At 48.5% G+C, this 26,899-nt stretch overlaps 1 protein-coding gene across 1 annotated transcript; it reads right to left on the bottom strand.

The window, feature by feature from the left end:
- Positions 1-112: 112 nt before the first annotated feature.
- On the bottom strand, positions 113-13,207 carry TXN2 (thioredoxin 2). Its single transcript, XM_012787104.2, has 4 exons — positions 13,066-13,207; positions 12,000-12,262; positions 7,664-7,787; positions 113-966 (listed from the first exon to the last, which is right to left on the bottom strand). Exons 2-4 carry the CDS (start codon positions 12,260-12,262, stop codon positions 853-855), a joined length of 501 nt encoding a protein of 166 aa, XP_012642558.2. The 5' UTR covers positions 13,066-13,207; the 3' UTR covers positions 113-852.
- Positions 13,208-26,899: the final 13,692 nt, after the last annotated feature.

Here is a 26,899-nt window from a genome sequence, read left to right as displayed (position 1 = left end):
TTACTAAGAGGAGGGGCTGGTTATGGGGAGGGGGTGCAGGAACACGGACAGTGGTTGAGCCCCCTGGAAAAGGGTCCCAAGTGCTCTGAGCCCAGACAGAACGGGAGTTGCCAACAGTGCAAACCTCTAGCTTTATTGATCTGATCTGTTCACAGTTAAGCCTCCTGCTCAGAGAACCAAAGGGCCAGCTAGTGTGAGGGAAGCTGGCGTCCAGACCCTTCCCCAGTCAAAGGTCTCCAGGGCTCCCCCAGCCCCGTGCTTGTCCTCTGCCCTTGTGCCTAAGGGAAAGAAGTGGTGGCTCTTTTGGGGGGACTCGGGCCAGTTCTTCATGGCAGGAGGAAGAAGGGATCACATAAAGTTCTTTATTACAGACCTACAAAAAATGAGAGAATTATGTATCACTCTCACTTGTTTGGGTTTCTTCGTTGTGATTCTTTTTACAAAACTGCAGCAGGAGAGAAAGATGCAGGAAGCAGAGGTTCACATCAGGAGGGACTGAGGAGGTGAGTGAGGCCCGAGGTGTTGTGACCAGGAACGCTATGGCTGGCCCAGGCTCTCCCCCAGCGCCACGGGAACTGCAACAAGCCCTAGAGGGAGCAGACAAGACAGGGCGGGTGGCAAGGCGCTGTCCCAGGTCAGCAGCAGCACCATTCCTCCAACGGCTGCCCTGGCGGTCAGCGGCTCAGGAGCATGTGTGGCCCACGTTTGGAGGCTGGTCTCCAAAGCACAGGCCCACAGGGGCCAGAAAGAGGGAGGTGGCAGGAAGGGCCAGCACACAAGGGCTGTGAGTTCTACTGGGGTCCCTCCCTGGGACCATGGGGGTCCCAGACAATCAGGACTCTTCCCTGCTTGTCAGCCAATCAGCTTCTTCAGGAAGGCCTCCAGCTGGTCCTCATCCTTGATGCCCACAAACTTGTCCACCACGTCCCCGTTCTTCATGGCCAGTACGGTGGGCACTGCTGACACCTGGATGGAGGGGACAGGGGAGTCAATGTCACTTGGAGGTGAACTCTTCTCAACTGCCATTCCTTAGCCTGTGTGGGTAAGCTGGTAGCTTATCCAGGGTAGTGACTGCCCAAAGCCACGGGTGGGCGGGGCCAAAGGAAAGTGGCCCATTCCCTGGTGCAGGGGCCAGCGAGGCCTGGAGGCCCACCCACCGGAGAAACTTCTTCCACTGCAGGCTCTCAGTAGTACCCTCCCCCCTCAACCACGAGACTGAGTCACTGGCCCAGTGGTTTGGCTGGAATGACAGGAGAGATGAAAATAACCCATGCAGCTGCAGGCCAGGGCTGGGGGAGGAACCGAAGGGCAGCCTGGCCCAGGGGAGACAGAGCTGGGGGAGTCCAAATCCAGGCTTTGGACTCACTAGCCAGGGGCTTGGCCAGGTCACACCACCTTTCGTTTTTTTTGAGACAGAGTCTCGCTTTGTTGCCCAGGCTAGAGTGAGTGCCGTGGCTTCAGCCTAGCTCACAGCAACCTCAGACTCCTGGGCTCAAGGGATCCTCCTGCCTCAGCCTCCCGAGTAGCTGGGACTACAGGCATGCGCCACCATGCCCGGCTCATTTTTTCTATATATTTTTAGTTGGCCAATTAATTTCTTTCTATTTATAGTAGAGATGGGGTCTCGCTCTTGCTCAGGCTGGTTTCAAACTCTTGACCTCAAGCAATCCGCCCGCCTCGGCCTCCCAGAGTGCTAGGATTACAGGCATAACCCACTGCGCCTGGCCCACACCACCTATTTGAGCCTCAGTGTCCTCTTCCTTAAAACAGGGATAACGTCTACTTTGAGGGTCTGGGATAGGGATTAAAGATTCGAGAATGAGCTGAGTGCTCGAGAGCTCGGGCTCCGGTGCCGGCTGACCGGATCGTCTTCTACCTGCCAGGTGGACTGGGGCAACCCACTTCTTCACTCTAAGGCTCAGTGCTCTCATCAGCAAGGCGGAAACACTAACGGTGCTCGCTGCAGGGTGCGAGGGCTGAATGAGACCATGCAGGGAAAGACTCAGCACAGCGCCCGGCAGTAGGAAACTGGTTGTGTGCCTGGTAAACAGTGGGCACTCACCAGATGGTGGCTGCAGAGGAAATGCGTGACACGGAGCCCCGTGAGAGCCACGTTACTCGCTGCCCCGAATGGCTAACAGGGTCCAGAAATTCACCGACTCCTACTGGACAGTGTGGGAGGAGGACTCAGCCATATACGTTTTGACGCTTATATTGGGGGCTGGAGGCAGATGGGAAGAGCATTCTTGGCCTATGAAGCATTTCCTGGGCTCCCTCAGGGACCTGTATAGATTACTCGGAATGCAGACAAGGCCACAGCTCGAGGTCGCTGCTGCCCAGGCTCCCTGTCTGGCATTCATGGGCATTTGAGAAAACCGCATAAATAGAACAAGATAAGCAGATTTCCTCACATACAAGTTAACTACAAAGTAATGGACACAGACACACCAGGTCTTCACACGTGCCCAGTGCTGCTCTGGCACGAGTCATCCGGGGAAGCCAGGCTTAAGATTTAGAATCTTCAAGAACGGTGCACACGGTAGTTATAAAGGAAAGAAACAGACACAGGACGGACTGGCGGATCTCACTGTCCTCATGCACTGACTTTATGTGGCAGGCCCTGCACCCCACTCCTTTGTCTCCCCATGGACTCTGGGGACAAACACAGCAGGCAGGATGACAGTCCCTGCCTCTGCCATGCCTCAGGCCCCTTCAAGGACTGACCCATGGCTGATGTGGGTGGCAGCTGACACACTGCCCAGAAGGGATGTGCTGACAACCTCCAGGCATGGGGCTGACTACACATGTCACTGCTCACCACCCCCCGCTGCTCGGCTGCTGTCCTTGTCACAGACTCTGGCATGGGTGGTGGCATGAAGTGCCAAGCATTCAGCACGTGGCTCCCCTTGTCTCCAGGCAGAGCAGGGCCTGGCAGGGCTTGCTCCAGGACGCTCTGTGGCGCTCCTGAAGCCACCAGGGCCTTCGCAGGGTGTCCTCCAGCGCCCTCTAGTGGTCTGCAGAGGCAGTGGTGCTTCGAAGCTGCAACTTCAAGTTGGGGCACAGAGCTCAGCTACAGGCTTCCAACCTTGCAGTTAGTGGATACTATCCTGTCACTTCCTTAACTAAAATAAATGCTTTAAGACCCTGCATAAGTGATCTTTTTTCAAGGGTCTTCTAAGCAGGACTCTAAACTCACTGGGGTGGCCTGGAGAGGGGACTTAGTTTATAAGAACTCCAGAAGAAGGCTGCTCCTGAGTTCACTTGTGTAAACCTCTGCACTTGCTCGGACATGCGGAGACCCTGCTGGAGCCATGTGTACAGCAGACACACTGCAGATGTATTTTTATGATAACCAAGATCTAGTCATTACTGATCAAGGGGATTTTCTGAAGTCTGAGCTTCACACACACAAACACAATATGCCCGGGGCTTGCAGGAAGCTGGGTTTTCCAGGACACTGCACAACACCCCCAAGGAGGAAGCTGTGGCTTTGCTGCTCCTGAGCTTGGCTCACGAACCAGGACCTTGTAAACACTGCCTTAAATGGAAGCGCACAGGTCCTTGGCACATCCTTCAGGAATGTACGTTTGAGTGTGAGAGACAGGCAGCCATGGACCAAGGATTCAGCTTCTTTCTCAATTCTGGCAGGACTGAGGGAACCAAGGGGCTGCAGAACAGATGTGCTAAGATGTGCTGCCTGTCCTCCTGCTACCTGAAGCCACCTGCAACCTCCTATCCATGGCTGAAGACCCTGAGAATGCAGGGCAGGAGTGTGTATGTGCATGCAGTCTCTTCCTACTAACCCACACCCCCCCCACAACACCACTGAGCTCAACGGCCCTGCCAGGTCTCCTGTCTCACCCCAACTTCATCCATGTGTGACTCGGTTAAGGACCTACCAAGGGAAGGCACAGTGCTAGGTGCTGCTGGACGCCAGCAACCTCCTCCTTGGCTGACTGCAGGTTAATTAGCACAAAGGAAAAGGTCACTATCATATACTGGGTGTCTTTTAACTGTCAGGGATGATACTAAGCACTTGCATCTGCTATTTCATAAATTCCTGCCTCTAAGCAGAGCCATTTTAGAAATGAGAAGATGGAGGCTCAAAAGCTGAGTGTTCCAAGATGATGGAGCAAGTTAAGTGGTGGAGCTAGGATTTGAAACAAGATCTGTTTGCCTTCACTGCCCACAGCATCAACCTGTGCTGTGCCCAGCAGGGTGAATATGTGAGAAAGCATTAAAAGGATTCCATGCTTTAAATGAGAGATGCCAAATGTCTTGTCAAAGCTCTTAGATACAAGAGAGTTCTTGGAAAAACTATTATTGAAAAAATCAAATCCAATTACATGACATTTAGTAAAAAGATCAGCAGTTGCCAGGAATTGGAGATGACTAGGCAGAGCACAGAGGATTTCTAGGCAGTGGAACTATTCCGTATGATATAAGAACGCTGGATACATGTTCCTATACATTGGTCCAAACCCATAGAACATACACCACCAAGAGTGAACCCCAATGTAAACCATGGATGATAATGACTGTCAACGTAGGCCAGGCATGGTGGCTCACGTCTGTAATCCTAGCACTCTGGGAGGCTGAGGTGGGAGGACTGCTCAATGTCAGCAGGATCGCTTGAGCCCAGGAGTTTGAGGTTGCGGTGAGCTAGGCTGACGCCACGGCACTCACTCTAGCCCTTATTTAGAATACTTTCAAAACAGTGGAAATGGGAGTGATTAAAATACGTATATTCCAGCCATGAAATATTATTACTCAATGAATTGTCTATGATGTTATATAGAACATTAGAGAGAAAAATATTCACACAGGGGAGGGATTCTTGTGAGGGAGATGCACCTGAGGGTGCATGCTGGGGTAGGGCGGGGGTCAGGAGAGGTTGGGGAGAAGCGCCTAATTCCCTGAATATGATTCACAGCAGTTTTTCCAACAACTTCATCCAACATTTGGACAAGGATTTGAGGCCTTCAAGGAAGCTGTCAAGAGGTTACTAAGGATCTCTTAGTGGAACTTCTTGCTCAGGCTCTCTAGAACAGGTATGGCAGAAGGCAGGCAGGAAGGGGTCGGAGGGGTCAGGAAGAATCTGGTTGGAGCTTCCTGGGCCTTGCACTGAGGTCAGCCCAGGGTTTGGCAAAACAAGGGGGCTGAGGTCAGGTGATATGGGCCCAGTGGCCTTGAGGCCTTTCTGTCTGACCAGCACAGCATCTGGACAGTGGACAGAGGGAGGAGGGGAGAGGAGATCCCACAAAAAGATTCACTCCTCCTTGCACTTTCCAGGCTCGCCCACAGGACTTCTGCCCACCCTCATACCAGGCGCCCTGGAACGCAGGTGCGGGTGGTTCTGGGCACTCCCACCACCTCATGGGACCACTGCTGGCAGAAACTGGGGTTGTCTTTGCAGCTGTACCAGTTCCCATGGTCCCTGGCACATGACTGGTCCTCGGAGGTATCTGCTGAAAAGTTACACTGGATGAGGCTGAAGCTGTCACGTCTGGCAGTGCCAGGAGGAGGCCTGGGACATCTGAAGCCTGCCCATAACCCCGCAGGAGGCCCTAGAAGCTCCAGCCAGAAGATCACACCCTTGCACCCGAGGCTGCTGCAGGCCCCGGGGTGAGGGACCGACAGGGAGGGGAAAGCTAAGAGCGTCTAAATGGGCCAAATGACTATCAGCAGTAGTCACCAGAGGATTTGTCTGCCCAGCATCTATTTCCTCTGCTCCTGGTGAGGACAGCTTGATTTTCCCTTGGGTAATCGCCTTCCACTCCCTGCCCAGCTCAAGGGCCAGTCAGCCTGTTCTCACCCCTGCCCCCACCCCTACCCATTTCCTGCCACAGGCGACTGGTTATAAAGGATGAGCATCTCCGTTTGAGCTGGTGTAGTGAGAGTTAAGCCTGGACTTCTAAACTCAAGGAAGAAACAGGCCCTTCTTTCAGCCACTTGGTACCCAGAGGAAGGAGGGAGGGGTGAAGGCTCACTCTGGCCATATCAACACATTTCAAGAAAACCAGAAATCTGGATTTTCACATTAAGTCTTCTGAGTTTTAAATATGAACACCTGGTTCCATTATTTCTTTAAAATACTGTGAGGGCCAGACCAAATGAGTCTGTGAACCAGATTTGGCCCACAGGCCACCAGATGCGACCTTGGCTCACGCCTGTAACCCTAGCACTCTGGGAGGCTGAGGTGGGTGGAGGGCTCAAGGTCAGGAGTTCAAGACCAGCCTGAGCAAGAGTGAGACCCCCATCTCTACTATAAACAGAAAGAAAATTAATTGGCTAACTAAAGTGTGACTATCCAGAGATCCCCTCCCAATTTGGTTGCAGTTGACTTTCCCAGCTGCTTGTCCTCTCACTCCTGGCTCGACCTTTCACTCTGGCCACCCAGCCACAATGGACCTGCTGTCCCCCTTCTCCAGCTGCAGTGGTCTTCACAGCCCAGAGGATGCCCCACACGCCAGGCATATTCAGGCACATGGCTCCAGCTGGTCTGGGAGCAACCCAGGCTCATCTGACCTCAGGGGCTGGCTCTTCCAAGGACCTGCATGCCCCACTCCTCACTCTCTTCAGGTCCTTGCTCAACGGTCAGTTTCTCAGACCCTCCCTAACCCACCCTTTTAAAAAAGAAACCCTCCCTATCCCCAGGCTCAGCTCTCCCACCCTGTCTTCCAGATTTATTTTTCTCTGTAGCACTTTTTATCTAATACAGGGGTCAACAGACAACAGCCCACAGGCCAAACAGGCCTGCTGCCTGCTTTGTAAATAAAGGTTTATGAAATAGCCCTGTCCATTCAGTTGCATACTATCTATGGCTGTTTTCAGCTACAAGGACAGCTGAATGGTTGTAGCAGATACCACCACTCTACAATGCCTCAAATATTTACCAACCGGTCCTTTAGAGAAGTTTGCTGACCCAATTTAAAATATGAGAATGTAGGCTCCATGAAGGCAGGGATTTTGCCAGTTTTGTTCACTGCCATATCCTCAGCACCAAGTAACAGTACCTGGCATTGAGGGACCCTCAAGTATCTGCTGAAAAAAATGCACAAACAAATTAACCACATTAAACTACTTCACGTCTTTGTGTATGCTGTTCCCTCGGCCCGTCCTTCTCTATGCATCATCCTGTGTGGTTAAGCTCAGAGGGTCTCTCTACCATGAAGCATTCCGTCTCCTCCCCCTCCCGCTAGGAACAGTCAGTTCCTCCTTCCTTCATGTGCCTCTTCTCTCAGCACTTCTCACCCTGCAATGAGATCTGTCTACCTGTTATTCCCATCCACTAGACTAAGAGCTGCTTGGGGACAAGAATCTCATCTTGTTTTTGCCAGAATTATGAATGCCTAGCACACAGTATGGGTCACAAATGACTGATGATTGAACATGTGGATAGATGAATGAAGGAATACATCAATACGGAGACTACAGAACAGCCTGGTGTTTTGGGCCATGCAATCTACTTCCTAAAGGTGGTGGGGGAGAGAGACAGATGGTTCAGAGGACCAAGAGAGTCACATATGCAAAGGGCTCTGAGCGACACCCCTTTTACTGGCTACGTGGTGTGATCCCCATGACACGTATACCAGCTGCCCCTGGGCCCCCATGACAGTCCCCATACCAGCTGCCCTGGGGCCAAGCCCCTACTCATGCATACCTCATATTCAATGGCGAGGTCTGTGTGGTCATCAATGTCCACCTTGGCCATCACCACCTTCCCATGCTGCTTGGCCACCATCTTCTCTAACCGTGGCCCCAGGATCTTGCAGGGGCCACACCACCTTGGAAGGTGAGAGAGGAAGCCCCAGTCAGTCACAAGAGCACTCACCATTCCATCTACTGTCTCCCCGAACCTTCCCACATCTAAGGGAACTTTTGCCCTTATTACTTGTTTACAGTGTTTAAAAATTAACACACCAAACAGTGATGCCAGGAGACTCTGCAACTGGGAAAATTTCACAGATCCCAGATTTCTAAAACATAGGCCTCATCACAAGACTCTTATAAAGATGATTTCACTTATTGCAATATGTCTCAGAAAAATACACTGTCATATAGAATAGGGATTAGAAGTTAAAAGGTTTAGATTCAAAGAGAGGCTCCTCTCCAATCAGTTTTTTCTTTTTCTTTTTTTTTTTTTTTTGAGATAGAGTCTCACTCTATTGCCCAGGCTAGAGTGCTGTGGCATCAGCCTAGCTCACAGCAACCTCAAACTCCTGGGCTCAAGCAATCCTCCTGCCTCAGCCTCCCAAGTAGCTGGGACTACAGGCATGCGCCACCATGCCCGGCTAATTTTTTCTATATATTTTTAGTTGGCCAATTTATTTCTTTCTATTTATAGTAGAGACGGGGTCTTGCTCTTGCTCAGGCTGGTTTCGAACTCCTGACCTTGAGCAATGAACCCGCCTTAGCCTCCCAGAGTGCTAGGATTACAGGCGTGAGCCACTGTGCCCGGCTACCAATCAGTTTTGTCATTTGAAAAAGTGAGACTATGGACCAGGCACAGTGGCTCACGCCTGTAATCCTAGCTCTCTGGGAGGCCAAGGAGGGTGGATTGCTCAAGGTCAGGAGTTGGAAACCAACCTGAGCAAGAGCAAGACCCTGTCTCTACTATAAATACAAAGAAATTAATTGGCCAACTAATATATATAGAAAAAATTAGCCAGGCATGGTGGCACATGCCTGTAGTCCCAGCTACTCGGGAGGCTGAGGCAGCAGGATTGCTTGAGCCCAGGAGTTTGAGGTTGCTGTGAGCTAGGGTGATGCCACAGCACTCTAGCCTGGGCAACAAAGTGAGACTCTGTCTCAAAAAAAAAAAAAAAAAAAAAAAAAGTGAGACTATGGCTCTCAAGGCTATTATGAGAAATCAACTAAGGCAATGTGGATAAACATGCTCTTGGAGCTATAGAGTTATTTCAAACATCATGTGGACTCAGAACTAAAGGGAGGGGAAGTCAATGGCTACGAGTGTCTATAATGTGTCAGTCACTGTGCCAGCACCTTCTGAACTCTTAACCAACAGAACTCTCAACACTGCAAAGGAAGAGGAAGCATCTTCTGAAGAAACTGAGGTCTATATGAGCTAAGAAACTTGTGTAAGATCACAGAAGCACGGCTGGGACAGCAACCTAAACTTGTGTTCATAGTGTCTTCTTTCACCCCCAAGTTACACTGTGACCTCATAGCTCCTGCATCAATTGCTGCTATCCACTGCCCTGAAGGCAGGTGTTCCGTCTTGATGAGTGCTATCATCTTTATGTATGTGGCAACAAGGAAAGTCCCTGGCACCAAATGAACAAACCCATACCCTGATTCCTTGTTGGAGAACAAAATAAGGCATGCGCCTTCATTTTGGAAGCCCTCTCTGCATTGCTCACCACACCAGGAGGGCAGAATAATAGCTCCACCTTCTATAAGCCCCTGGCTGACAACTTCTATTTTATTCTCAACCTTTAAAACCTTTTCTGGGCTGGGCGCGGTGGCTCACGCCTATAATCCTAGTACTCTGGGAAGCTGAGGCAGGCGGACTGCTCGAGGTCATGAGTTCGAAACCAGCCTGAGCAAGAGCGAGACTCTGTCTCTACTCTAATAGAAATAAATTAATTGGTCAACTAATATATGTAGAAAAAACTAGCTGGGCATGGTGGCGCATGCCTATAGTCCCAGCTACTCTGGAGGCTGAGGCAGTAGGATCGCTTGAGCCCAGAAGTTTGAGGTTGCTGTGAGCTAGGCTGATGCCATGGCACTCACTCTAGCCTGGGCAAGAAAGTGAGACTGTCTCAAAAACCAACCAACCAAACAAAAAACCTTTTCTGACTGGGCAGGGTGGCTCATGCTTGTAATCCCAGCAATCTGGGAAGATTGCTTGAGGCCAAGAGTTCAAGATCACCTTGGACAACATATGGAGACCCCTGTCTCTATAAAAAATGGAAAAAACTTACCGAGGCAAACCTGCTCCTATAGTCCTAGCTACCCAGGAGGCTGAAGCAGGAGGATCACTTGAATCTAGGAGTCGGAGGTTGCAGTAAGCTATGATCACACCATTGTACTACTGCAACCTGGGTGATAGACTAAGTCTCTTGTTTCTCTTTTCTTTTGGGACAGAGTCTCACTCTATTGCCTGGGCTAGAGTGCCATGGTGTCAGCCCAGCTCACAGCAACCTCAAACTCCTGGCTCAAGAGATCCTCCTGCCTCAGCCTCCTGAGTAGCTGGGACTACAGGAATGAACCACCATGCCTGGCTAATTTTTTATATATATATGTGTGTGTGTGTATGTATGTGTATATATATATATGTGTGTGTGTGTGTGTATCTATTTTTTAGTTGTCCAGATAATCTCTTTCTATTTTAGTAGAGATGGGGTCTTGTTCTTGCTCAGGCTGCCCTTGAACTTCTGAGCTCAAATGATTTACCTGCTTTGGCCTCCCAGAATGCTAGGATTACAGGCGTGAGCCACCACGCCTGGATGTCTGTTTCTTTTTCTCTTTTTTTTTTTGAGACAGTCTCACTTTGTTGCCCAGGCTAGAGTGAGTGCCGTGGCTTCAGCCTAGCTCACAGCAACCTCAAACTCCTGGGCTCAAGCGATCCTACTGCCTCAGCCTCCCGAGTAGCTGGGACTATAGGCATGCACCACCATGCCCGGCCAATTTTCTTGTATATATATTTTTAGTTGACCAGTTAATTTCTTTCTATTTATAGTAGAGACGGGGTCTCGCTCTTGCTCAGGCTGGTTTCGAACTCCTGACCTTGAGCAATCCGCCCGCCTTGGCCTCCCAGAGTGCTAGGATTACAGGCGTGAGCCACCGTGCCCGGCCTTGGATGTCTGTTTCTTAAAACAAAATAAAACAAAACAAAAAACAAACCAAAAATCTTCCTATAAGATTTCACTCAATGAACTCATAACACCTAAAAATCTAGTCTGCAAGCCCTTATCTCCTATTTCAAGTGAAAAAAGGAGCACAAGGATATCAAATAGCCTGCTCAAGGTGACATGGTGAGTCAGAGGAAGAACCAGAAGGCCTCTGAATTTCTAACTTAGGCTACACTGGCTTCCTTCAGGATGCCTCATTCTGAGGGGTTTGTCTAATTTTTTTGTAGTTTGGTAGCTAGCCGGCCCTAAAGGTCTATAAATGAAGAAGGCCATAGGTACTTACATCTCTCTAAAACAAACTCATATAGAACTAAAAAGAAATTCCTGCCCATCAGCTGCATGCTTGGGCATGACTGTGGTAGCACTGATAACTTTTTGCCAGCCATTCCCATAGTTTTTGGTGGCAAGATGTTATAATCAAATCAAATCTGCAGGGCCACAAACTAGTATACACTGAAAGCCAGGTGATGCTATAGTCATATTTTTCCAAATTTGGTCCACACTGAAGATGACTCTGAGCTTTTCAGGCAGTAAGATACAGAACTTAGGCAGGGCGCGGTGGCTCATGCTTATAATCTTAGCACTCTGGGAGGCTGAGGCGGGTGGATTGCTCAAGGTCAGGAGTTCGAAAGCAGCCTGAGCAAGAGTGAGACCCCGTCTCTACTATAAATAGAAAGAAATTAAGTGGTCAACTAAAATATATAGAAAACATTAGCCGGGCATGGTGGTGCATGCCTGTAGTCCCAGCTACTCAGGAGGCTGAGGTAGAATTGGGATTGCTTGAGCCCAGGAGTTTTGAGGTTGCTGTGAGCTAGGCTGACACCATAGCACTCTAGACAGGGCAACAGAGTGCAACTGCTTTGTCTCAAAAAAAAAAAAAAAAAAAAAAAAGATACAGAATGTAAGTGTTTTGCAACACTAATCACAGTCAGCTTTGAAGACTGTTCACTAGTCTGTCTCCTACCAGACTGCACTCTTGTTGGGAGCAGGGACTGAGTCTCCCCAGACTTTGTAATGAGTGTATGTCTGAGAGGCACTGAACATGGTACTGTGATGTAACAGGCACTCAATAAATACTTGAACAAGTGAGACCTTAGCCTTCTGCTGACCCCCAGTACTCACTGTGCATGGAAATCCACAACCACTGGTGTCTCACTGTTGACGACTCGGTCTTGGAAGTCAGGTCCATCCTGGATGTTAAAGGTTGTTGAAAGGACTCTGGTGGTACATATTGTCCGGGCTGGGCTGGGAGTTATTGTCAGGCCACCAGGACTGCACTGTGGAGTCTGAAGGGCCCCAGAGGTGAGGGGTGGCCACTGACCCTGAGGGGGCTTCCTGGAGATGACAGAGGCCAGAAACCTCCTCAGGAGAATTCGCTGAGCCATCTGTAAAGGAAAGAAGCAAAAAGAGTTGGAGCACACAACAGGAAGTGAACGCAATAGAAAAAAAAAGGGATATGGGAGTACTGAGGGCCTCAAGTTAGAAGCAAAATGCAAGGAAATAATATAAGATTTGTGGAGTAGAGGTGAAGAAGGAAAAAGTCAAAGGAAAGAAGGAATGGGTAGGCAAACCAGGACAAGAAAACTGGGTTGACAACCAAAGAGAAATCAGTATTTAGGTGGCATTATAACATAAGAATGGGAAGGAGGAACCAATATTTATCAAGCAGCTCCTACGGGCCAACTGCCTTACATATATTATCGGTCCTCCCAGATCAACTTTAAGGAAGTTGCTATAGTATTGCCCATATTACAGACAAAAAGAATCCGAGGCTCAAGTAAGTTAAGTAACATGCCCCAAGTAACCCAACTATTAAATGACAGCCAACATTGGAACCCAAAGCTGTCTGCACAGTCCGTATTCCATCGACTGCTTATTTTGAAAAGTGTTTTAATTGGAGATTAAGGAGGAAAAAATGGGGTTGTCGAAGGATCAGGAAAGGGTAACCGCAACAATTCTAGGAGGAACTAAGAGGCACAGGAACAAGAGTATGGGGGAACCAAAAAAAAGGGACGTATGTGCGGAGGGAACTGGGGAAGTCGGCCGCCACCAGGGCCGCCGGCTCTCCGGTGGGCCAGGTCCCCGCCACCCGGGGCCTCCGCCCGCTAGGCCGCCAGCGTGCTAAGAACGCGCCTGCAGCGTGCCTGAGCTGCGACACCACCTCGAGCCACCCCTACGGGCCTCCTACCTCCCTGCAGCGCGAGCGGAGAGATGCACAGCCCAGCCCTCCCCGCCCGTCAAGGGCACTCTTGTCGTCGCTTCCTCAGGGAGGGCCTTTCTAACGTCACTTCCGCAGTCAGACACCCGGGAGCGCGTCTCCACCCAACTTGAGGGGCTGCTCGGATTTTCCGCCAATGGGGTTGGCAGGAAAAGGCACAGCTTAAGAGGCGGAGCCTCAGCTAGGTACCGGAAGAGATGGGCTAGCCCTCGGGGGGAGGGACCGGAAGAGGAGGGCGGGCCCTCGGGGGGGGGGAGGGACCGGAAGAGAAGGTGGAAGGAGGCGGGAACAGCAAGGGAGGGTACATAGTGAGAAAAGGGCGGTAAGGTGTAGCTTTGTAACTCAGCTGTCACTGCTTACCACTTTACCTCTTCTCCCAACGACTCCTAGAGGTACTGGAAGGTTCTTTTTTTCTCCTTTTAAGAAATGAGGCTGCTAAGCTCCTCAAAGGCAAAGTGCCTTTTAAAGGCAAAGACCCTACCTGGGAGGTAGGAGGCCAATTTGTGGGCCTTGTCTGTGTTGACCAAAAGGGAAAATAACTGAGGCAAACTTAATGTAAGTAGAGAGTTTATTTGAGCCAAGTTCGAGGACTGCTACTTGGGAGCATGGATTCAAGTTGTCCTGTGTACGTGCTTTGATTTGAAGTAGTTACAAGTGGGTTTTTAAAGGAAGAGGCAATTTCTAAATTGTTTACCGATAATTTATATTAAAATACCATAAGCTATTGATTGGCTCTACATTGTTCTTTGTATCAGAAATTCCAGGAGCCTGAGGATAATGGGTGAGGCAGCTAGTTAGGAACAAAATGAGTTTAAACAAGTGCCCCTGGGCATGTGTTCAGGGGGCGAAGTCCCATACTTGTCTCTCTGGGCCTGATAAATTTTGCTCACATAGCTCAGACTCCTCTGACCTATTTTTCTTTTTTTTTTTTCTTATTTAATTTTAGAGACAGTGGACAGATCAGACATCACTGCGACCTCTAATTCCTAAGCTCAAGTGATCCTTCTGCTTCAGCCTCCCAAGTAGCGGGGACTACGGTACAAGCATACACCACCACACCCAGCTAATTTTTAAAAATTTTTGGAGAGATAGGGTCTCTCTATGTTGTCCAAGCTGGTCTCAAACTCCTGGTCCCAAGTGATCCTCCCGCTTCAGCCTCTCAAGGTGCTGGGATGACAGGCATGAGCTACCACACCTGGCTATTTTTCTTTTCTTATCTGTTAGAGTATGACCTCCTGGTTTCCAGCCAATCACTTTGCCTCTGGGGACTCCAGTTTCCCATTATGTGACAAGAAAGGGTGGGCTCCTAGTGCCCCAGGCCCTTCAAGCTTGTCTCTTGGGAGCTGTTGAGGAACTGGGCCCCAGGTAAAATGTGGTGACCTGTGCACCTGCTTGGACCTGGGGTCTTTGGCAAGGGCAGCAAAGTTACAGCCAGCTTGTTACTTGTTACAGTCAGTGAAGTTAAAGTTAGTGTTGTTACTTGTCCAAGATCTAGAAGCAGAACAGAACCCCATCTCACACGTCCATTTCAACCTGCACTCTAGCCAATGGGAATCACTTATTTCCAGAATTTGCCGACATGTCTCTCATCCCTGCATTTGCATTTGCTGCTCCCCATGACTGGAAAGTGTTTCCCTCTACTGGACATCTGAGGAAATGCTACTAGATACCAGATTAGGCTTCATCTCTGGCGACCCCTCCTCTGCGCTTCCACAGCCTCAGTGCACTTGTCAATCACCACACTGGCTGGGCGCCATGGCTCATGCCTGTAATCCTAGAACATCTAGGAGGCCGAGGCAGGAGGATCCCCGAAGCTCAGGAGTTTGAGACCAGTCTGAGCAAGAGTGAGACCCCATCTCCACCAAAAATAAAGAAAAAAAACCCAGCCAGGCATTGCAGTGTGAGCCTGTAGTCCCAGCTACCTGGGATGCTGAGGCAGAAGGCTTGCTTAGAGGAATTGGAGGTTGCAGTGAGCTACAGTAATGCCATTGCACTCCACCCAGGGTGACAGAGTGAGACTCTGTCTCAACAAAGAAGGCCACTGAACACCCCTCCTCACGACACCCCCACCTTAAAAAAAAATGAAAAAAAATCACCAAACTCAATACTCTGTATTGTTTTTCTTTCTTCTCCTTTTTCTTCTGTTCTCCTTCCCTCCCCTCCTCTTCTCTCCCCTCTCCCCAGGCTGATCTTGATCTCCTGGTTTCAAGTTGTCCTCCCCCCTCAGCCACTGTGCCTGGCTTTATTCTCTGTTTATTCCTCCTCACTCTTCACTATACTGTCAACCCCTGAGGGTCCATCTGCCTCTCCACTGCTTAACCTCAGGGCTTGACACATCATAGAAGATGCTCGCAATTATTTGTTCCCTGGACACAGAGCAGTGATCCAAATGGAAACTTCTAACTCCAAATTCCATTTTCCCCATCATATTACATGGCCCCATTGTGCCCTTCCAAAATAATTGCCACATCTTTTTCCAGCTCATCTTGGCCGCATCATGCTGTCATTTGTCCTCTGTCCAATTGGCAGGTCCACAGCACTGTGCAGGACTCTTCCTTTGGGGATGGGGTGAGGAAATCCTTGGAACAGGTTCTGGCCCCCAGTCGCCATGTCAGCCTTCACCTTAATAGAGTCCCTTGTCCGTCACAGGCAGAGCCTAGGTAAGTGCGTAGGCAGGCATGGCCTCTCCACCCTGCCTGACCTCTTGTTTAGCCCTTGCTCCACCTAGGACTGGAGCCCTCGGTGGGCTCCACCGTCACCCTGGGTCCTCCGGAGCCTCTGTCAGTGCAGCTGTTCCTGATAATGCCAGATGCCATCTGGCAGGGCTGCTCCCACCCTGCCCGTTTTCATATCTGCTTTTCTGTGTCTCCAGCACTTTCTCTTCCACAGCCACCTATCAATTCTATTCAGCTTCATAGCATTTTCTACAGAGCCAATTCCCTGCTTAATTCACATTCTGAATCCCAGCGTAGGACCAGTTCTTTTTATCCTTATTCCATAGTCACTTCACTACTTTTGACCTCAGGATTTTCATCTAAGAAATGGCAAGAATAATGCCTTCTTCACAAAGGGCCAGTAAGGTTGCAGTAGGGACAGTCCGCATTGTTGTTGGTGCTGGATGCCTCCTGCAGGGAGAGAGGCTGAGCTCTCAGCAGGCTGCAAAGGGCTCCTCAGCCATTTGGTGGCTCCTCTGTCCAGCCAGAGCTGACCTGGCCTGGCTCAGTCACAAGGCAGACTCAGGGCACAGGTGTGAGGCGAAGGGAAGGAAGCCAGGACTGCCAGCTTGGGCTTAGGGAAAAGCTTCCGCTGCCGCTCACCAATATTTATTGCAGTGTTTTTCAGACTGCAGGATGTGGCTATCGGTAGGTTTGCAAAATCGGTTTAGTGGGTTGTGATCAGCTTTTTAAAAAACAAACAGAATAGAATCGAAAATACCGGAGTGTGCTGTATGTGATGAGCCTTGTTTTGTAAAACATCTGTTGCTGTTATGTCTCTATGTCTGTGTGTCCTAGGTTGTGACATAAATGTTTTTCTTACTGTGGGTCACAGCCAAAGGGTTTGAAAGCTCCTGACATATTGAAGAATTACCAAACGCCTGGCACCATTCTAAGCACCATATGTGTATTAACTCATTAAATTCTACAACCCCACGAGGCCAGTGCTGTGAGGGCCTCTATCTTGCAGATGGGGAAACTGAGGCACATAGAGATTTAATAGCTTATCCAGGTCACCCAGGTAGTAGGAGGTAGGATCTTAAAGAGGCTGTCCTTCCCCTAGCAACGATTTGAGACCAGGGACCAGCCTGCCAGCCAGTGCAGGCTGTCGGAGGACAAGTGACAGGGCTGAAACCTGGGAGAATGCTGCTGGCTGGGTGGCAGCGGTGGTTCTCAGCAGTGGCTGCAAGCAGAGACACCCACACGGTGGCAGTGTGGTCCTCGAAGCCTCCTCTGCGGCTGGCGGGGAAGCTGGGCGCAGCCCCTCAGGTCTGCAGGGCTGGATCCTGGGGCACAGGGCTGCAGGATGGTGACTGTGGGTCCCAGGATATCATGGCTGGAGGGAGGCACCTTGAGAAAAAACCAGAGAGGAGGGAGGTCACCACCTAAACAGCTAGAGTTTCTGTCCAAGAGGTGGTGCTTCTTGTGTCTTTGTTTTCAGTTTTTGTTTTGATGACACTTTTATGATTTTTTTTTTACGCTATTGTAGAACAATGAGAACTGCAACTTATGTTTCGCAATTCAAGAAGCTGGTTTCGTGTTCTGTTGTGATTCAAGTTCTCTCGTGTTCCCAGCAATTACACAATGTCCCCTTGAGTGTCGTGGCTGTGATGTAGGTGGGCATGCCACCCTCTGGCCCACCATAGTGGCAGGCCAGTGCCCTCAACAGACACAGGCAGGCTGCGGCACCGGGCTAATCTGATGTTGGAGTGAGGCTCCTCACGTGTTCCTGCCCCCTCAGGATGGGTGGCTCAGATCCTGCTGGTCTGGGCAAAGCCTGCAGCTGCCAGGGGCTGGAGAGGAGGGGGGTACCCTTCCTCTTTGTCAAATCTTGGCTCCCTTACCCTTTAGTAGGGCTCTTCTCAAATAGGAAGCAGCTGTGGGGCACAGGAATGAGCCCTGGGCCCAGAACTGGAACTACTTCCTCACCAGGCTCTGCCCCTAACCCACTGGGCAAGCCGACAGACCTTTCTGGCATGTTCTTTGTTTGCCTGTTGCAATGTTGACTGTACAGAAGGTTAGGAACCTTCACAATAATGAAATATCTTTAGGTGTGGTGGTTCACATCTGTAATCCCAGCACTTTGGGAGGCTAAGGCAAGAGGATTGCTTGAGGCCAGGAGTTGGAAACCAGCCTGGGCAACATAGTAAGACCCCATTTCTACAAAAAATATAAAACAAACCAAAAAAAAAAAAAAATAGCTGGGTGTGGTGGAGTACACCTGGATACTGTGGAGGCTGAGGCTCCACCTCCAACTGGAGGATCACTCCAGCCAGGAGTTCAAGGCTGTAGTGAGCTATGATTGGGCCATTGAACTCTGGCCTGGGTGACAGAGTGAGACTCTATCTTTAAAAAAGAAAAAAAAAGAAATACTGGCCTGCACATCTGTGGTCCTTACTATATGGCTCACACTCTTCTAGCACTTTACATATTTAAACTCATCCTCACAGTAAGTGAAATGCTATTATAAGTCCCATTTGACAGACGAAAGAAACTGGGAGCACGAGAGGGTAAATAACTTACCCTAGGTCAGGGGTAAGTGAGTTGGTGAGTTGTATAATTATTTCATTATATATTACAATGTATTTAATGATAGAAATAGACATAAAGTACACAATAAATGTGCTTGAATCATCCTGAAACCATTCCTACCCCCATTCAGTCCATGGAAAAATTATCTTCCATGAAAATTGTCCCTAGTGCCAAAAAGGTTGGGGACCACTGCCCTAGGTCATGAATCGAGCAAGTGACAGGGCTGGGACTCAAACCCAGGAAGGCTGATGCTAGAAAGTGTGCGCTTAGTAACTCCGCTCTACCGTGTCTTTAATATTATAATGTAAATTTAATATTATTTTGTAAATAAATATTATTAATATTAATTTAATATTATTAATATTAATTTAATATTATTATGTAAATAAGAGTTACTATGCGCAAACTCTTAAAGGTACTTTAATGTTTATTATAGGCTTCTTCTCTTGTGTCACTCAGGACCCTTTCATAGTGTCAGGAACCAGCTCAAACCAGCTCATGAAAAGGGACTTAGCTCATACAGCTGGCATGGTCAGGGGTGCAGCTAGCTTAGGCAAGATGGGATCCAGGGGCTCAAATTATGTTGCAGAGCTCTATGGGGCTTTCCATCACTTATTTTGGTTTTTTTTCAGCATGTTGATATCCTTCTCTATGTGTTGGGAAAGATGGCTACTGCCAGTCACAAGAAGATAAGCTTTAAGTTTACAGCCTAGAAAGAGGAGAGTCCGCCTCCCTCTCAGTGTCCATATACCAAGTCTCGGGCAAGAGTCTGATTGGCCCTGCTTGGGTCACATGTCCAGCTCTCGATCAATCACCCATTGGCCAGCCTGCATGACACGTCTGCCCCTGTGGAGGGTGGAAGTTGAGCGCATCCTCCAAAGGAAGCATGCTAATCACAAAGTGTGGATGTAATAAGGGCTCTTTTATTCAACTCCAATAATCTTTCCGTTTGTCACATAACTTCCTGATCAATCCATATCTGGAAAAGCAGGAAGCCTTTGATGCTGGAGGAGGGTCCTTTGATCATAAAAGTTGTGCTGGGCCGGCATAGCTTTGCCAGGTGAAAATCCCTTTTAGGTGCAGAGTGTTTGATCTAGGAGAGATACCTGTTCCTCGTGTGTGTGTGTGTGTGTGTGTGTGTGTGTGTGTGTGTGTGTGTGTGTGACAGCTAGCAGGCCACTTGTGGCTTTACTGAGGGAGACAAAGACAAATCAGACTACTGAGTTTCTACCAGTTAATTTCAGGCAACTGCATAACGAGTAGCGAGTCTCCAAGTGCTTTCTTCCTTTAACTTGCTCCTGCTTCTCTTCTCATTTTCCTTTTTAACTGACCCCTCAGTGTAAGCACACTAAGTGGCACAATACCATAGCCATAGTTTCCTTAGAGTTCCTTAACAGGAGTGTTCCATAATTGTCTCTGTAACATACTTCATTATCAATAATTGCTGGCCAACCACGGTGGCTCACTCCTGTAATCCTAGCACTCTGGGAGGCTGAGGTGGGTAGATCTCTCAAGGTCAGAAGTTCAAAACCAGCCTGAGCAAGAGTGAGACCCTGTCTCTACTATAAATAGAAAGAAATTAATTGGCCAACTAATATATATAGAAAAAAAAAATGAGCCGGGCATGGTGGCACATGCCTGTAGTCCCAGCTAGTCGGGAGGCTGAGGCAGGAGGATCGCTTGAGCCCAGGAGTTTGAGGTTGCTGTGAGCTAGGCTGATGCCATGGCACTCACTCTAGCCTGGGCAACAAAGAGAGACTCTGTGTCAAAACAAACAGACAAAAAAAAACAAAAACAAAAAAACAATTGCTATATAGATACCGTATCTGTTCTTACAAGTTGCCTTCACTGTAACCACCTTTATATTTTGCCCCATGGTGCCTGTCTTTGTTATCTATTGCTGTGTAACCAAGCACCACAAAACTTAGTGGCTTAGAACGACAGCAGTGGTTTATTTTGCTCACAAACCCGAAATTCAGGTAGTGTTTGGCAGTGACAGCTCCTTTCTGTCCCACATGGTGTTGGTGGGGCAGGGGGGTGTCAAGTGGGGCTGGAAGATCCACTTTTGAGATGGTGCATGCGCTCAGTGGCAAGTGGTGCTGGCTGTCAGCCTGCAGCTGGGCCACGTACCCCTGTTCTCTTCTCCATGGGCTTCTCCATGGGGGCTGCCTCAGTATGGCGGGTGAGTTCCAAGAGACGTAGTGACGCTGCCAGCCTCTTAGGGCCTGTGTCCAGACTGGCCCCAGCATCACTGTCACCATATTCTTCTGGTCAAGGCAGTCCCAGCGCCCTCCCTGACCCAAGTGGAGGGGACACAGACCCCACATCTTGATAGCTGTCATAGAATTTTTGGCTGTTTTTGATCTACCTCAGTGTATCATAGAGGCTTCTGGGCACCTCTTCTTTTCTTGATAGACAGACGTATTTAAAACTTCAATCTGGCTGGAGTTAAGGGGATCTTCTCATACATTTTTATAATGGCTTTATTCCTAAACTCCAATGACAGGTTATAACACACTGAACATCTTGAGATATTTCATTGTCATTTTTTTCCCTGTTGGTAGGGCTTTTCTGCATCTAATCACTTTCTAATGATTTGAAATATCATGAGAGACTGGTCTGAGATAGTAACACCTCCAAGAATGAAAAAATCAGGTGACAGACTTTTTTTTTTTTTTGAGACAGAGTCTCACTTTGTTGCCCAGGCTAGAGTGAGTGCCATGGCATCAGCCTAGCTCACAGCAACCTCAAACTCCTGGGCTCAAGGAATCCTTCTGCCTCAGCCCCCCGAGTAGCTGGGATTACAGGCATGCGCCACCATGCCCGGCTAATTTTTTTCTATATATATATTAGTTGGCCAATTAATTTCCTCTATTTATAGTAGAGACGGGGTCTTGCTCTTGCTCAGGCTGGTTTCGAACTCCTGACCTTGAGCGATCCACCCACCTCGGCCTCCCAGAGTGCTAGAATTATAGGCGTGAGCCATGGCCGCCCGGCCAGGTGACAGACTTTTGAAAGATTTTGTAGTGAGCACTTAGCTTGGGTGCTTTCTCCAGAAGACAGAAGAGCGGATAAATCATTCTTATTTATAGACAATCAAGAAAGGAGCGAGACAGGGTAGCCTGTTGTTCCTTTCCTTCCTGCTTAAATACATCTGTTGCATGCTTTTTTAATTTCAGCGTTGATAGATTCGTTGCGTGATGTACTTGGATTAAATACTTGGGCTGAAGCATCTCATACATTTGCCCATCAACTTCACTTTGTAGCAGATTTATATTCTGTCTGGGATGCCAGATTGAATTAAATGCTTTTTTAAAGCTTGCAGTCTGACAAAAATCTTTATCCAGTCAGCACAGTCAATATATTTTTAAAATAAGCATCTGCAGTGAAATGATGCAGCCTAAGGCTTATTTTCTAGGGAAGAGTCCAATTTGGCTTTTGGGGTGGATGTTGTAATTGGCCAGGGAACTGAGGACCCTGAGGCTGATGCCTGCTGAGGGCCAGTACCTCAGACTGCAGGGCACCCTCTTCCCATCTCCAGTCATCCCGCCCTGCCCAGATCAGGATATCTGGTTTGACGGAATGGTTGAATTCTTTCTCTTTCTCTTTCTCTTGCTCTTTTTTTTTTTTTTGAGAAAGGGCCTTGCTCTATTTCCCTGGCTAGAGTGCAGTGGTGCTGTCCCAGCTCATTGCAACCTCAAACTCCTGAGCTCAAGGGATCCCCCTGCCTCAGCCTCCTGAGTAGCTGGGACTACAGGCATGTGCCACCACGACCAGCTAATTTTCATATTTTTTGTAGAGACGGGCATCTTGCTATGTTGCCCAGGCTGGTCTCAAACTGTTGGCCTCAAGCAGTCCTCCTGCCTCGGCCTCCCATAGTGCTGGGATTACAGGCATGAGCCACTGTGCTTGGCTGGATTGACTCTCTTCTTGAGAGCACCTTTTGTGTGATCAGCATTTCAACAACTTCTTTGCCTAGATCTGAGAGTTGTTTGGTCTCTTAGCTTCTTGTCACCTAGTGTCCACAAGAAGGAAACCCGCGGGGAGGCTGATGAGGAGACGGCCTGCCTTAAGGACTGGTTTACCCCAAATCGAGGGGGAGGCTCAAATGAGGTGGGTTTTCCCAGAACCACACCGCTGTCCTGCTGTGTAGTTGCTCTCGGCCTCAAGTTCCTCACCTGTAGCACGGGGACAGTAGTGTCCACCTCACACAGCTGTGGTGAGAATCAAACCGGTGCAGGTATTTAGTGCAGGTATTAGTTATCTATTCCTGTGTAACAAACGCCACCCTCCCCCCCCCCCAATTTAACAGCTTAAAATAACAAACATTTAATTATCTTAAAGTTTCTGTGGATCAGGAACCTAAGAACGGGTGAGCTGGGTGGTTCTGGCTTAGGACTGTCTCTCTTGAGGCCGTGTTCAAGGTGTTGGCTGGGGCAGTCATGTGGAGTCTGACAGGGGTAGGGTCCACTTCCAAGGTCACTCACAGGGCTCTTGGCAGGTCTTTCCTGATCCAGTCAAGGCTTGCTCATGTGAGTGCTGGCAGGCTTCAGTTCCCTGCCACATGGGCCTTTCTTTTGTTTTGTTTTTTGAGACAGGGTCTCACTTTGTTGCCCAGGCTAGAGTGCCATGGTGTCAGCCTAGCTCACAGCAACCTCAAACTCCTGGGCTCAAGCAATCCTTCTGCCTCAGCCTCCTGAGTAGCTGGGACTACAGGCATGCGCCACCATGCCCGGCTAATTTTTTCTACATATATATTAGTTAGCCAATTAATTTCTTTCTATTTATAGTAGAGATGATGTCTTGCTCTTGCTCAGGCTGGTTTCGAACTCCTGAGTTTGAGCAATCCGCCCGCCTCGGCATCCCAGAGTGCTAGGATTACAGGCGTGAGCCACCGCGCCGGCCCACATGGGCCTTTCTATAGGCTGGCGAGATGTCCTTGTGATGTGATAGGTGACCTCCCCCAGAATGAGTGGGGGAGGGGGAGACAGAGAGAGAGAGAGAGAGAGAGAGAGAGAGAGAGAGAGAGAGAGAGAGAGGTGTCTGTGTGGATGAATGCTGCAGTCCTTTTATAACCTAATCTTGGAAATGACATTCTAGCACTTCTGCCGTTTTTATTTGCAAGAATTGAATCACTAAGTCCAGCCCACACTCAACAGGAGCAGGGGCTGAGATGGCTCCCCTTTGGGGAGAAGCATCAGAGAGGTTGCAGACTTATCTTTGAAGCATCCACAGCACAGCTCTGGGCGTGTCAACAGCAGGCTCTCAGTAAATGGCCAGATGTTATGATTGGCTTAGCAGACAAATTCACACCTTGGTGGGTCCATTTCTAGATAGGCTTTAGGGACATCCCCACTTTCATCAGGCAAAAGGAATTCCAGGCTCTATAGTGGATTGGAGATTACACCCAGGAGATCCCCACAAAATGAGGATTTTTATCTTTTATTTTCTATAATTTGGGAGAAAATATTCTTCTAGTGCTGGATCATTCTGCCCAAAGACTCAGTTGTGCTGGATCATTCTGCCCAAAGACTCTATGAGAGGAACATGCACTGTTTAAAATCCCCTCCCTCGGCCTGAGCATGTTTTCTCCCTGACACTTGGTGCTGCCTCTTCCCAACTGGGGGGGGGGTTTCCTAGAAGGGGACAATACCGTCAGTGTCACCTGGACTAAGGAAGCAGGAAGCAGAGCATGTCCTCTGGGAAGGGGTCCCAGGTCTGCTTGCCACAAGCAATTTAAAATGTCAGAGATTATTTTTTAAAAATAAATGTGTTTATCTAACTTATAGAGCATCATCACAAAGTTGGACAAAAGGGGAAAAATGAAAAAACTAAAACCCTACTCCCACAAATCTGGTGTAACCACTATTGACGCTTTGTGATACTTCCTTCCCATAGTTCTCCTGTATGTGGCTATTTTTACACAGCTACAAGTAGTTCCAGTAGTTGTAACTGCAATTTCGCATCCTGCTTCTTTTCCTTTAACGTTATTACATGGGTATTTGTATCATAGACTTTCACCGCTCTTATTTTAAGAGCTGTATCATAGTCTGTTGGTGGATAGTCTTCACTTTTCTCATTTATTTCAATCCGTTCTTTAATTTTTTTTGTGTGTTGCATTTTTCTGTAATTATTTTTGCCCATGCTGTTTAGCCTTTTTCTTTGTATCATTTCTTTAAAATAGCTGCATTAGTCACATTAATTAGGTAGGGGCTAGATGGGTGCACCTGGAAATGTTAAACCTTTTCCTTTAGGGAACTGCTCTATTGCATCTACATTTAGAAAGTCCTTTCTTTGATTATAGAAAGTTTCTATATGACTTCCAAAAATTCATCTGGAATTTTTAAGTATAGTATGAAATAGGAGTCTAAAATGAGATTTATTTATTTAATTTTTTTTTTTTTGAGACAGAGTCTCACTTTGTTGCCCAGGCTACAGTGAGTGCCATGGCGTCAGCCTAGCTCGCAGCAACCTCAGTCTCTTGGGCTCAAGAGATCCTGCTGCCTCAGCCTCCCGAGTAGCTGGGACTACAGGCATGCACCACCATGCCCGGCTAATTTTTTTTTGTATATATGTATGAATGCTACAGTCATGTATTTTTAGTTGGTCAATTAATTTCTATTTTTTTTAGTAGAGACGGGGTCTTGCTCTTGCTCAGGCTGATCTCGAACTCCTGACCTTGAGTGATGCACCCGCCTTGGCCTCCCAGAGTGCTAGGATTACAGATGTGAGCCACTGCGCCCGGCCAGGAGTCTAAAATTAGATTTTTTTTCCAAATTACTAACCTGTTGGTCCAACATTATTGATGGCATGGTCCTGCACGATCTTTTCCATTGGTTTGTGATTCCTTTTTATTTTTTATTTTTTTTATTTTTATTTTTTTTTTTAGACAGAGTCTCGCTTTCTTGCCTAGGCTAGAGTGAGTGCCATGGTGTCAGCCTAGCTCACAGCAACCTCAAACTCCTGGGCTCAAGCGATCCTCCTGCCTCAGCCTCCCGAGTAGCTGGGACTACAGGCACGAGCCACCATGCCCGGCTGATTTTTATTATATATATTAGTTGGCCAATTAATTTCTTTCTATTTTTATGGTAGAGACGGGGTCTCGCTCAGGCTGGTTTTGAACTCCTGACCTTGAGCAATCCACCCACCTTGGCCTCCCAGAGTGCTAGGATTACAAGCGTGAGCCACCGCGCCCGGCCCTGTGATTCCTTTTTAAATCATCTATTTATTTTATTTTGAGACAGAGTCTCATTCTGTTGCCTGGGCTAGAGTGCTGGGATGTCAGAATAGCTCACAGCAACCTCAAACTCCTGGGCTCAAGCGATCCTCCTGCATAGCTGGGACTACAGGCATGTGCCACCATGCCCAGCTAATTTTTTTTATGTATATTTTTAGTTGGCCAATTAATTTCTATTTTTAGTAGAGATGGGGTCTCACTCTTGCTCAGGCTGGTTTCCAACTCCTGACCTTGAGCAGTCCTCCCACCTCGGCCACCCAGAGTGCTAGGATTACAGGCGTGAGCCACCACGATCAGCCGTCTTTATTTCTGGTACATGTTCTCACTCTGTTACCCAGGCTGGAGTATAGTGGCCTGCTCATAGCTCACTGTAACCTCAAACTCTTGGGCTCAAGCAATCCTTCTACCCCAGCCTCCCCAGTAGCTGGGACTACAGGAATGGGCTACCATGCCCGGCTAATTTGTTTTATTTTTTTGTAGAGATGGGATCTCACTATGTTGCCCAAGCTGGTCTCAAACTCCTGGCCTTAAGCAATCCTCCCACCCCAGCCTTCCAAAATATTGGGATTCTCACTGTGCCTGGCTCTTCCTTCTTATTTAGAGTCTATGGGAGGCCGAGGCGGGCGGATTGCTCCAGGTCAGGAGTTTGAAACCAGCCTGAGCAAGAGCAAGACCCCATCTCTACTATAAATAGAAAGAGATTAATTGGCCAACTAATATATGTAGAAAAGATTAGCCGGGCATGGTGGCGCATGCCTGTAGTCTCAGCTACTCAGGAGGCTGAGGCAGTAAGATCACTTGAGCCCAGGAGTTTGAGGTTGCTGTGAGCTAGGCTGATGCCATGGCACTTACTCTAGCCTGGGCAACAAAGGGAGACTGTCTCAAAAAAAAAAAAAACAGTATGGTCTACCTCTGGCCTACTTTTTCACTAACTTGTTTCTTTGGTGCCAGAACTTTGTAATATTAAAAAAGAAGGAATTGTTCAAGTCAGGCCTCAGCTAGAAGAGGAACTTGTTCCAGCTGGAAAGGATGAGAGCTGCTAATGGGCTGTCCAGACTTGACAAAAAAAAGGAACTGAGGCAGTAAAGTAGAAAATATAAATTCAGCACAACACAGCAGGCAGACAGCAGGCACCTGCAGGTGGCATGCCTAAAGCAGTGGGCGCCTGGGGGTCAGGACTGAAACCAGGAGGAGGATGGCCAGGAGGGGCTGTCTGGATGGGAACTTGGCAATGTAGCAATGATCTTCATAGGAAAAAGGACTATTGAGACTAACTATTAATCTACAAAAGAATGGAATCAAGCCTTGTTGAAAACAAATA

This window comes from Microcebus murinus, chromosome 10 (assembly GCF_040939455.1).
Source record: "Microcebus murinus isolate Inina chromosome 10, M.murinus_Inina_mat1.0, whole genome shotgun sequence".
Classification (NCBI taxonomy): Eukaryota; Metazoa; Chordata; class Mammalia; order Primates; family Cheirogaleidae; genus Microcebus; species Microcebus murinus.
Note: the sequence above shows the minus strand (reverse complement) of the source record. Positions and strands in the feature narration are given on the sequence as shown.

Coding starts and splice junctions, on each gene's coding strand:
- TXN2 (XM_012787104.2), bottom strand. CDS start 12,262: ATGGCTCAGCGAATTCTCCTGAGGAGGTTTCTGGCCTCTGTCATCTCC. Junction 7,788..11,999: donor GTTGTGGATTTCCATGCACA/GTGAGTACTGGG, acceptor TCACCTTCCAAG/GTGGTGTGGCCCCTGCAAGA. Junction 967..7,663: donor ACCTCGCCATTGAATATGAG/GTATGCATGAGT, acceptor CCCTCCATCCAG/GTGTCAGCAGTGCCCACCGT.